This window comes from Pseudopipra pipra, chromosome 2 (genome assembly GCF_036250125.1).
Source record: "Pseudopipra pipra isolate bDixPip1 chromosome 2, bDixPip1.hap1, whole genome shotgun sequence".
Lineage (NCBI taxonomy): Eukaryota > Metazoa > Chordata > Aves > Passeriformes > Pipridae > Pseudopipra > Pseudopipra pipra.
This window is the reverse complement of record NC_087550.1, coordinates 49,761,659-49,773,782: the sequence shown is the minus strand read 5'-3', so window position 1 is coordinate 49,773,782 and position 12,124 is coordinate 49,761,659. Positions and strand designations below refer to the sequence as shown.

Here is a 12,124-nt window from a genome sequence, read left to right as displayed (position 1 = left end):
CTAAGAACATTCCAAGAAGCAGGTTAAAGCAGATATTTAGGATGTTTATCATTAAAACAATGCTTTTCTTGCAGACAGGCAGCAGCTACTAGATGAATAAATTGTGGAAAGTGGACATGATTAAGCTTGTAAGAGATGAACTACAGATATTCAACAAAACACAAAATTAGCAGGCTTTCCAGGAATAATAAGCCATATAAATAAAAAAACAAAAGGCCACAGCTGCATTTAAAAATCTTACAGAATCCACAGGTAAAAAGTTCTATTTAACTAACTGAACAAACTATATCATTAAAATGAGTACTGCTGCATATGAAAACTGTAGAATTCAGAAGTTACTTGCTGCCTGAAATAACAAGTATTGAAAAGAATCCATTCTTCATTTACACTTAGCCTACACTAAAAATTACTAGAACTTTAACTTTTTATTTTTAATGTACTATTCTTAATTTTAGTTTGTTAAAAGCTGTTGTATCTTTAGACAGGCAACACAAGAAGTGCAGGGGATTCAAACATCAAACATTCAAACAGTTTTTCTAGATTTGAAGGCTTTGGAGTTTCTTAAGCCATTCTTGCATGTACAAAGTCTTTTCTAGTCTCAGGAGAAAAAAAACCTGTGTTTGATTTTCAAGTGACTGAGTACTACTAAATAAAAAACAAAGTAAAACTATCTAAAATCAGCCCAATTGTGAACACTACAGCAGCATAACAGTTATCAGTCAAACACGTGTTGCATGTACCCATTTTAATCTGGAGAAAGCACATAACATAAGTAAAATGCATCCTGAAGGAGTGAAGACAAAGAAGTAATTCCTTCTCATTCTTAGTCTTCCTAGCTGCTGCAACAAGTAGTACATTAATTGAGAAATTGTCAGATAAGATCTAGGGCTGATCTACCATATCTATGTTATTTTTTTTCCGACATAAAAGGACTGCCATGCACTCAAGCTTCTTTCCAGATCTTTGACACTACTTTCTTTAGCTGTTTATGGTTGAAATGTACCACACCTTGTTAGAAAACACCCTATTAAGTCTGGGGTATTTTTTTTTAAATCTCGCTTGAAAAATAGGTACTGTTTCTATGTTCGTTAACTACTTCTGTCCACTGGCCTAGGCTACTCATAACAGTTCTGAACTAATTTACAATAATATTTGTATTAAAAATTATTTTTGAAGAGGCAAAAAACAGCACATACTTCACAGCATTTGAATCCAGTGTTGCATAAAGGTAATACAAACATTTCATTCGTTCATTTGTTTCCAAGTTGTGAGGGACCATGTACTGAGCAAAAATGCGTTCAACAAGTAACCTGAAAAAAAGGATTGAGAAACTTTAGCTGTGAAGGAAGAACACAGTCTTGAACTGCTGAAACATTAAATCAAAAATTCTGAGACCTAGAGATCAGTTGTTGCATATGAAGACGGGGTTATTCAAAAACCTAAAGGTCAAGTTCTTTAACTTCCAATATAACTCAGCATAAATTAAACAGAAACTTATCACTGCAGAAGATGCAATATTAATGTTAGCAGTAAGAGATTTAAGAGACGATGTTATCAAAATCAGATGTATTAATTTAGACAGGAACCAAACAATTTTGGAGAAAGATGTCTCTTAATTATCAATCCAATAAGATGTCACCATTTAGTTTCACCATGGTTCAGTATTGGGGTAAAGTCATAAATTGACCCAAATAAACAGGCCTAAAATAAAAAAAATACAAAAAAGAAATATCATGTTGATTATACGACATGTTATCATGAAGCCCAGAAGGAGCATTCAAATACTAGTCAAAAGAAGCTGACTTCCTTCTACCCTTCCCTGGCCCCTTCCCCAAGGGCTCAGTTTATGCCCTTTCTTTTGCTTCCTCAATAAAAATGCAGGTACATCCACAAGGGAATTATTAAAAGCTTCTGCATAAATTGAAGCTCCTTATTTGGAAACAGGAGAGAAAGGTTTGGGCCTGACAGTTATCCAGAAAAGATTATGAAGAAAAAACAAAAGGAAAACTAAGCCCACGTTGCTCTCCTAAATACCAGGAAGGTCCAAGACTGAGGTCCAATATGGAGGTCAGTTTTAACAGAGTAGAGCAAAAAGGCTAAAAAAAAAAATCATTTATGTTTAGGCTAGAAAAGAGAAGAAAATTCCTTATGCACAATTGGAGCAGGTGATCAAAACCCAGCTAGTTTAAAAAGATCCTGAAAATAAAGGAAAATGTGGGTGGGTAAAACTGGATCTGAAGATCCAGACAGTTCTGTCCATTTCCATGGTACTATGAAATTGCTGATTTTGAGGATGACCTTTTGAGGTTTTAGATTTTTGAAAAGATGTGTATGGGTTTTCAATGCCATTTTTATATCAACATGCTGTGAAGGCCAACGGCTCATTTCCAAAGTCAACAAGAAAGCCTTGATTAGACAAAGCACACTAGTTCCCAAAATAGTTTCCCATGTGCAACTACCTATTTTTCAATAACAACATCTATATACAAAACTATAGCTGGTATGTCAGAGGCACTCCTTTCACCACAAATCCAGGAAAAGGCTCTAATTCACAGCTACTATAGTACAGAAAAACTAACCCTCTCCAGAGTGAGATGCTTTAACCATTGCCACGACATGTACTAGACTTATCTTTAAAAAAGACAGGAACAACATGCAAATCTAAAGCAATATTATTAAAGCAATTTTACTGAATTTTAAACATAAAAATTAACAAGCTACTGAAATATAAACAACAATCTCCTTTACTGAAGCAGTGGTGAAGTACAGCTAAAACTTTAAAAATATTTCAACCTATCTGACCCTTTAGAATAACTTTTGGCCCTAAAGTAAGAAATAGAACAATATATAATAAAGTAGGAGAAAGCAACACAGGACAACATTTGGCTTCAGTTATATAAGATTATGCACTGAATCAAAACATACAAAAGATTATCATTTCCTCCTTCTCATCAGCACTTAAGCATGAATGAAAAACAAATCTTCATAACAAGTTACCACTCTTATCCCCTTAATCACCTAGCTCTCACAGCTGACTTACCGGTCATCAATACTGTTCTGATAATATATATGTAGAAGTTTATCTTTGATCCATGATATCTGTTTTGCAGCTTCTTTTCCTGCTTCTGACTGTAATGAATATTTCTTGTATATCTGTGCAAGTCCCATCATAGCTTCCTTCCTCACTCTCCACTTGAGAAAAAGAAATAATACCCAGTTTAGTAGTTCAAAACTGAAAAGACTGCAGAATTTCCTCTTAGGTATTTCATATTCTACACCAAAATAACATAATTTTATTCTCAAAGAAGTTAAATTGGGTTCTAAGTGCAACAGTTCCTCATTAGGACATATATTGCATCATATCTATTATGCTAAACTTTTCAACATCAGTAACACCATGCAAGTAAGCCTCTTGAATTTAGAATTACTACAAATTTAAGCCAACACCCTTGTGTTATGGCTGCAACAAGGAAACACGTCATCAAATATTAATTTTAAAATTAATATTTAATTTTAAAAGTTTGACATCAAACTTTTTTACTGCACTTTAACATAAGTAGCAAACCTCAGAAATTTTACATAATGCAACATAGTTAAACTAAACTTAAATAATATTCAAATTTGAAAGCTATTACACTGATTTGCAGTCTTCCAATGATCTAATTAAAAGCAGGTTAACCAGCTACCTCTGATGGTGGAACATTTTTCATCAGTAATCTACAATAAATTTTGAAACCTGTTTGCAAAATTTCTTAAGAAAAATGTTAGAATGTTTTACAAGGAGAACTAGACAACTGGTACAACATTGTTGTGTTGCAGCCTATTTATTTAAATCTACCATTATAACTAAAAACACAGTACAATAAAAAAGGTAGTACTCTAGTCAGGGGAAAAAGATGCCTCACTAAATAGATTGCTTCAAAATTTTACACATTATATTGGTTTTCATTTGTAATTTTAAAATTAGTACATCAATTTTTAAAAGCACTGCTTTTTAAAAAGCTGAACAGTTGAGAAACATAACACACAGCCATTATTGATACTAATTATGTCTTACCCGCTTGTCCAATGTTCGTTCTCTGACAAAATTTAGCAGGTGATCATTGACAAGCAAAAGATCTTTTTTAGCAGCAGTAACTATGGATACAATAACATCATGCCGTATGGCCTCTTCAGGATCATGTGACCTTACTTTCAGATATTCTGTAAAAAAAATTGAGTAAGTATTTCAGTGCAACTACTTTCCTCACTCTATACAGTACTGACAGAAGGAGAATTATTTACTTCCACTTGGAGCACCAGCAGTAAGAAACCAATAGTTTTCTCCAAGATTTACTGGAATGTCAGTAAAACTTTGTATTTGCTTAGAATATCAAATATTTATTTCGCATTAATGAAGTAAGAATTATGGGGCTACATTTTTATTTTTATTATTTCTATAGTAGTTACACCATGTATACAGTAGCAACTATACTCTACAGTACACAGTAGAGCCAAGCAGGATTGGATCTGTAGAGTAGAACAGACAGTGCTTGAGAACTTGATAACCACACTATATACATTTTTTAAGTCTTACATTAGGCTAAAGACTACTCTTTTCCTGCAGACTTCATCACCTTTGGCTGCTGGAGCACATTAGTTGCAGTCCTAATCACAACTTCTGTATTATCCACAACGAATCTAGTTCACATGCTCCAGGAATACTCCACAGTGTGAGCCATGTAAGCATTGTAAGCAGGGACAAATCATGTGACATACTTCAAACTACAATGCTTATTTAGACACATCCTAGTTTATTAATCTTAAAACACTTTTTCTAGGTTACTTTGTCCCACTGCTACTTGTTTGCTAACACCAATAATCTTATACTATCAACATTTTAAGACTTCTGCTTTTAGATGTCCAAACAAGTTAGCTACCTATTGCCATTTTAGAAAGCTGCCAAATAAGATGGCAAAGTTCATGCACCTTTTTAGAAGTATGTATTTTCAGTTAATTTAGAGGCAGACACAGGTAGAAACATGCATACAGAAGTTATTAAGATCACAGTATGCTGCATACATCAGTGAAACACTGAGAACATTAAGAAACTTTGCCAATTCAAAGTTTACTCTGAATGAAGTAATCTGTTTAATGACCAGTGAAAATTTTCAAGTCTCATCTGAAATACTGGCCATTAACATTCCTGGTAACCAGCCCAAGTGTCAAAAGAGCACATCAAGAAATAAGGCTTCGCACTTATAGAGGTTATGAAATTTTAAATCCAAATGAGACCTTTTTTTTTTAAGTTTTGTTCTAGAGGAACACAAACTAAAACAAATGAAAAATACCATCATTACACAAAACAATTCTGGTCTCAAACACCAGTGAGTCAGAGAAATTTTTCAACAATTTGACTTCTAAAAGTGCTGTGGGGAGAGAGAGAGGAGGGGCAAGCAAAATTACATTTCCCAGAGGATACCATTAGAGGGGGCACAAAGTCCTTTTGCAATACTAAAAAAAAAAAAAAAAAAATTTGAAAACATAATTCTGATAATCAGAAAGGAAATATCTTTACCATTTCATTAAGGAAAGGTCCAGAACATTTTTTTTTGGTTTGCTGGCTTAACAATACCATAACTATAGGATGACTCTAGCCTGCTTCTATTTGTGCCCAACTTGACAAAGGCTCAGCAAGCAGGAAAGCAATCCCATGCACCTCATAGTCCTTTAAATTCATTCCTTAGACCAAACGGACAAAGACATTGCCTCCAAAAAATTACAAGTAAGAGCTTATTGATCAGGGGAGATACAGTCTCCAAACCAAACCAACCAGTTCTCATTAATTAACACTTTTTTCCATTAAGACATTGGGAGCAACAAATACTAAATGCTTCAATCAATGCCAGTTGCCTTCTTCCTACAGAGGTCTTGAATTACAGGCTGTGTTTGATCTGATGGAGGTGAAACTGAAGCTATAGTCACAGCTATCACAACTGCTTTCGCGTTTTAGACAGTGGTTGTATAAGACTTACACATTTCAGCTTTGTGAGCTGAAGTCTCCACTCTGCACCCTAATTAATAAATGATCCCATAGTGCTTAACTTCAGCAGCAGTTGGGAATGCAACTACTATAGGAGAGGGAGAGTGATCTCTCTGGTTAAGGCATTCTTTATGGACAATCCCCTCAGCCTGAGAAGCATCACTGAAGGTAGGGACTCTGTGACCGATGACTCCAACATCAATTAGGTCCTCCACATCTGACTGTTACACAGGATTACAACCGACCTTCTTGACTTTTTCAGGAGCCTTAAAATAGTATTCTAATGTTATAATAAACTGATACCTGTTAAGTCTTTTGCCAGGTCAGGATGGTTCATAAGGCAGTGACTTGCAAATTTCACACATTCAAGACGAATAGGTACATGGATATCATTAAACCTGGTTTGAAACAAGACAATGCATTACAAGAACAAAAATATTACTTTTGACCAAAGCCATTTGTTCATTTCTACACATTCTCAAATATTTCTGAAAATATTTTTTATGCTTCCTATGCACAGTTACACGAATAAAACATCTCTGATTTCACAGTATTAAGTAGATTCTCTACAGCTTAAAAAAAAAAATTCTTGTACTCATTTATTATTTCATGTTCTGAATGTGAAAAGAAATATCCCCTCCTGGTACAAATGAAAAACTCCTAGTCAGATTAAAACTATTCATTAGAAAGATGTTCGATACATTTTAACTATTTATGGTTAATTATATGGAGCTTTACAGAAAACTATGTATAAGTAACTAAAAGTTTTATAAGTGTGATATTCGTCCCCTTCTTAAACTCTATGACAGACAGCAAACAAATAAACATCTAGTGTACTATAAATTTCTTCTGAGATGGGTCATTTAACAAGATTTCCTTTGGAAACACTGAATTAAGTTTGATGCTTGAAAACTAGTATTTTCTCATTTTTACTTTTCATATAAGTAATTTTGCAATAAAATTATTGATGCAATTAGTTACAGACAAGAGCTTTGAAAAATTAAATGCATTTTCAAGCTCTCCTCAAAATGCTTCATTTTAAACAAATTAAAAACAAAATTCGAAGACATCATTGCTGCTGAAATGCTTATTTACCAAATAAATAAATTTTAAGGAATAACTGCTGTAGTAAAAGCCAGGTATGTTTTCAAAATAAAGAGGTTTTAGAATGCTTCCTTCAATAACACAGCTACTAAACTTTGTGAAAATCCCTGAAAGAAGTAAATGCATCTATATGATTCATAATTAGTCAAAAACAGTAATTATGAACAATCTGCTCATATTCACATTATAATGCAATGAAGTACTTTCCTTTGGGCCGAATGAGATGTGGTATTTTTTGATGACATTCCATGTTTAAATAGTTATATACTTTCAAGCAAAATATCTTCCTTCAATTAAGTTTCTTAATACTTCCAAAAGTAGTATTTTTTTGAGAACTCAGGTTTTGATACAATTGAATGCTACATCATAAACTACTGCGTTTGTATTAAATTTTAGAATTTATCCTCATTTACTAGAATCAAAAACATTTTCATCATAGTAGCCATACTTAAGTTTCTCCTGACTACAAGCTCCAGCTATATTTTCTATATCAAACTGGCAGAATATTTCAAAAACAAAAGACTAAGTATGTTTGCAGCATTGTAAATATTACAGTTCTTTTAATGTTCCCTTAATAATTAAAAAAATTGAAACTAGCATACAAAGACTGTACATAAAAGCCTCAAAAGCAGTTCTAATATCACCTGATACTGCAAATGTCATTTGATGTTGTTTTTTAATTAATCTATCGTTGAATAGTTTCACTTCTGAAGAAATTAAAATACAGCATTCATTTTTCTTGACAATGGCAATAAAGATAGTTGAAAAAAATGAACTTATAAGGGGGATGATTTGTAAATGCTCACTCTGGAGAATGACAGATGTAGAAGATATATGCAAAATTGCTTTAGCATTATCTGTCAGATTTCAGATAAAGCAGCAAAAAGGAATTCACACTTAGCTGTCACTTAAAAAAAAACCCAAACAAACAAACAACCTGAACTGAACTTCATTGAATGTTTTTCCCTCCCTAGACAGGGAACTAAGCCAGAATATACCTTCCCAGGTAGCACTGCCAAAGTGGTTTGTTTTGGGATGCCAACTCCGAATCCTTTGCCCCAAACATTTTTGCTAGAAGTTTTACAACCTGCAGACGTTCTTCATTGTCATTGCTCTGGAAAATGAACAGATCTTAAAATTAAAAAAGAAAACTAAACCAAAAAATAGAGTTCTGTTTTGTACAGTTTTTACACCAATACACTTCCAGAAATATCAAAAATACAGATCAATAGACTTCTCATGTATACAAACACCTATCTCAAAACAAAAAACTCTCACTATTTTTGTGAGAGGACAAAATAATAAAGGCAGTCAAAATGAAAAACAATGTAGAGAAAAAAAAAACAGTGCGAACAAAACCTAGCGAAAAATACACATGTAAATGCATCTTTTTAACCCTTACAGATTACAGATTGTGTTAGGAAATCTGATGTACAAGCTTACACAGGTTCAGATACAACATAATACAAAACTTATTCAACGTTTGTCTGCACATAAAAGGTTTACAGTTCTCTAGAATAGTCCTTAACTAAAAAAAAAAATTATTTAAAAATAACACTTTTTAGAGAAAAACAGTTTAAGTACCCAAGAATGAGATTCACAGGATCTAGTCCTGTATTTAAGCCTATTTTTAAAAATGCTGAGGTACAACAGATACTTTTCTTTCATATTTAAAATTAGCACTAACAGAGATAAAACAAGGCCTTCTCCAGTGTATTTTCATTAGCATTGCTTTGTATTACATTTGTTTAATACAACAAACAGTATTTGAAGTTTAATACATAGTCTAGAAATGTAAGCTAACATCTGTGCAATTAGCATGTACTTACTGTTCACCAATTTATTTCCTTTGCTTATTAAAGGGAAGAACCATAACTAGCTGCAACAATTCTTTGAAAAGGGAGTAGCTAAAATTAGTGGATATTTATTAGATATTATTCATCCCTTATTATTTCCGGCTTTTTTTCTCCTGGTAATAAAGACTTAAAAATACTGTTCTTTTTTACCATCTTTGAACAAGAAATAGGAGCACAATATAGCTGTCAGAGTTCTTTGATACAACGCCACAGTTTTAAAGAGAAACTATTTCTCCTGATTCAACACCATAAGAGGGCTGAAAAGTTTGCCAGCATGACCTTTTAATTCAGAATCCTAAGAACAGTAAAAGCATCCGTAAAACATTTAAAGTAATAGAGCAAGAGAAGTTCAGGAAGCAGTAATTTCTAACACTGATACATTTCTACATTACATTTTTTAGTATTAAGTATTGGAAGCATTAACAGCAAATCCATTAATATGGGTTTTTTGTATTTGACTAATTTTTTCCAATTAACATTCAGATTGACATTACTGGAAGTCTTCTACAACCTCCTCTTAATCTGCCATAAATGATATTGTTTTTTCTTGATGAGTTTCAGCTATTAAGTGTCCATTACACTACAAATTCTTATTCTGTGGCCTCATGGTTAAGAATTTTTATTTTTTTTGGTAGTCTGTATTAGTCCAACCTCCATGACTCATATCCCATCCACTCCTGCTTAAATGAACAAACCATTAAAAATATTAAGCATCTCTGAATTTTTCTAAGTAACCAACACAGATCAACAGCAAGACACTCTAGAGAGTGGAAGGAAGGTGGGGGGATGGAAGAGTGGGGAACACATTATTTAAGCCTGTTTTTACACAGCCAGGAATATAGGAAAAAAGTCAACCAAACAAAAACCCCAATCAGAAACATAGGGGGGAAAAAAAGTCAACCAAACAAAACAAAAAACTGCCCACAAAACAACAACAAAAACCTAAAATATCCTTAATGAATTAGCTGCAGAAGCCTTTATTGTATCAGCCACTAATCCAATTATAAGACAACCGACTTGTGTTTCTAGTCCTGTTGTAGAAGGAACAAATGTTTTGTGATTATGGACCAAGAATATTTGGTACTTTCTAAATCTGTGCCCTGATGTTCGTCTCCTTGAAACATTCTTAAATAAGCTCCTAAAAGGTAATAAAAATCAATCATTACTTCTTATTGAATGAATGAATCACTGTTACAGTCCTTTATTCTACTTTAATCTATACACTTTTTATGAGGGAAGGGAGTTTATTATGGTATCATAAACTCTGAAAAAAATCTTAATCCTTCTCCATTCTATGAGACATTGTGTACTTGAAGAGTCACACCCTTCACCTCCTTTCTTAGTTAAATCCAGCACTCTGTTTAATAGTGTTCCATCATGATTTGTCAATAAAAATTGACACTGAACATTGACATTTTCAGTTTCCCATACACGTTCCCAAGACACAGGCAGCTGGTTCTTCTGCCGAGACATTGGGATCTGTCACTGAAGTCAGTCAGATTGTTACCACTACTGAGTCCAAAAGAATAGGCAGCATTAAAGATCTGGAGGGATTTGGGAACAGAAGTGGACACATAACCTGAAATTCGCAAAAAATTTTAACTACCATCTCCAGGAAAAAAGGCAGCTCTACAATAACAGAAGTCAAGCTTTTATTGATTTTATTCATTACATCATATTTGCCTAGTAATGCAGTAAGATAAAAACTTAAGCCCCATTACAGTTATTTCCCAAATACTCCGTGAGCTTTTAACTCTCCTGAACTTTCAAGTGTTATTCACTTTCTGCAACAGACATTTCTAAAATTCAAATATTAAATCTGAATGAAGAAATATCAGTTACCTTTACAAGCTGACCTACAAATAATACATTTTACTTCTTTCCTGAACCAGTAATGCTTCTGTGTCAGTGCTAGATCTCTAAATACACCACCTTAAAATGCCAAGATCAGGCACAAATGACTGACCCTCACAGAAGAGGTTAAATGAATCTCAGTGCTCATTCTCCTGCTAATTCCCCAGATTCCTTTCCAAAATCAGGTAAAAAAATAATCACTGGTAAGAAAGAACTACGATTTGACACAGCTTTCACAGAGCTTAGGAACAGAGTTCTGCCACCTGAGAACACAGGAGCTTTCCTTTACAAAAATCTATAAAGGTGTGGTGAGTTGACCCCAGACAAAAGCCAAACACCCATCCAGCCTCTCACTCTCCTCTCCTGTACAAAGACAGGAAGGGAAGAAAAGGAACGTTAAAAGGCCCATGGATCAAGATAACAACAGTTTGACAGGTAAAGAAAAAGCTGTGTGGGCAAACACAGCAAAAAGAGAAATTCATTCACTACATCCCATTTGCAGGGAGATGTCCTGGCAGTGCCTGGAAAGCAGGGTCTCCGCTTGCATAGTGCTTGGGAAACAAACACCATGAGTACGAACAAACCCTTTCTCCTCCTTCCCCTGACCTTTCACAGATGAGTATGTGTCCCCTCTCAACTTCCTGCACTGCCTCAGCATACTTGGGCAGGAAAGGAAGGGCAACACGCAGAGAAGCTTTTACCTTTGCCTTCACTGTTGTAGCAAAATGACAAGGTGCTTGAACACCAGGTGGCCATGTCGTTTAGATCCAAAAAAGTAAATATGTTCAATGGTGTCACTGAGACACTTAAGCTCTTTTACAAGTTTCATACTAGGAGTTTCTTAACCCCTCTAAACATGGTCAAAAATATATTTTATCCAGGAAAGCCCTTGGATTTTACCCACACTCAGAGACAGTCTAGAACTTCCATAAGACCCTAAATCCATGAAGATAAACCAGGAGGCTTCCTGCCATAAAGAGTTCAAAAAAGTTCAGGGAGACGGAGAGCAAGAGATTTGGATTCTGTGAGCTAATGAGTTACAAACACATACATGTCTGTTCACATCCTCAAACTCCCATCAGTCACAGAGGCTGAGAACAAGGCAGCCCAATCAACTGGAAGGCAGTGGAGATGGCTCAGTGAAGCCCACCTGGTGGTTAGGAGAAAACCACCATCACTTCATTTTCAAAATGTGCCACAAAAATCATAGGATTATAGAACCATTAAGGTTGGAAAAAAATTCAAGATCATTGAGTCCAAACATTAATCTAGCACCACCATGTTCACC

The 12,124-nt window shown here is 34.3% G+C and overlaps 1 protein-coding gene across 5 annotated transcripts in view; it reads right to left on the bottom strand.

Moving 5' to 3' along the window:
• PDS5B (PDS5 cohesin associated factor B) overlaps positions 1-12,124 on the bottom strand; it is a 101,976-nt gene that overhangs the window by 46,127 nt on the left and 43,725 nt on the right. For all 5 annotated transcript variants that reach the window (XM_064645496.1, XM_064645498.1, XM_064645494.1 and 2 more), the window contains 5 exons: positions 8,125-8,240; positions 6,326-6,420; positions 4,058-4,203; positions 3,041-3,192; positions 1,197-1,310 (listed from right to left, as the gene is read on the bottom strand). In XM_064645496.1, the coding sequence (XP_064501566.1) occupies positions 1,197-1,310; positions 3,041-3,192; positions 4,058-4,203; positions 6,326-6,420; positions 8,125-8,240 (623 nt within the window). The remainder of the gene's footprint in view (positions 1-1,196; positions 1,311-3,040; positions 3,193-4,057; positions 4,204-6,325; positions 6,421-8,124; positions 8,241-12,124) is intronic.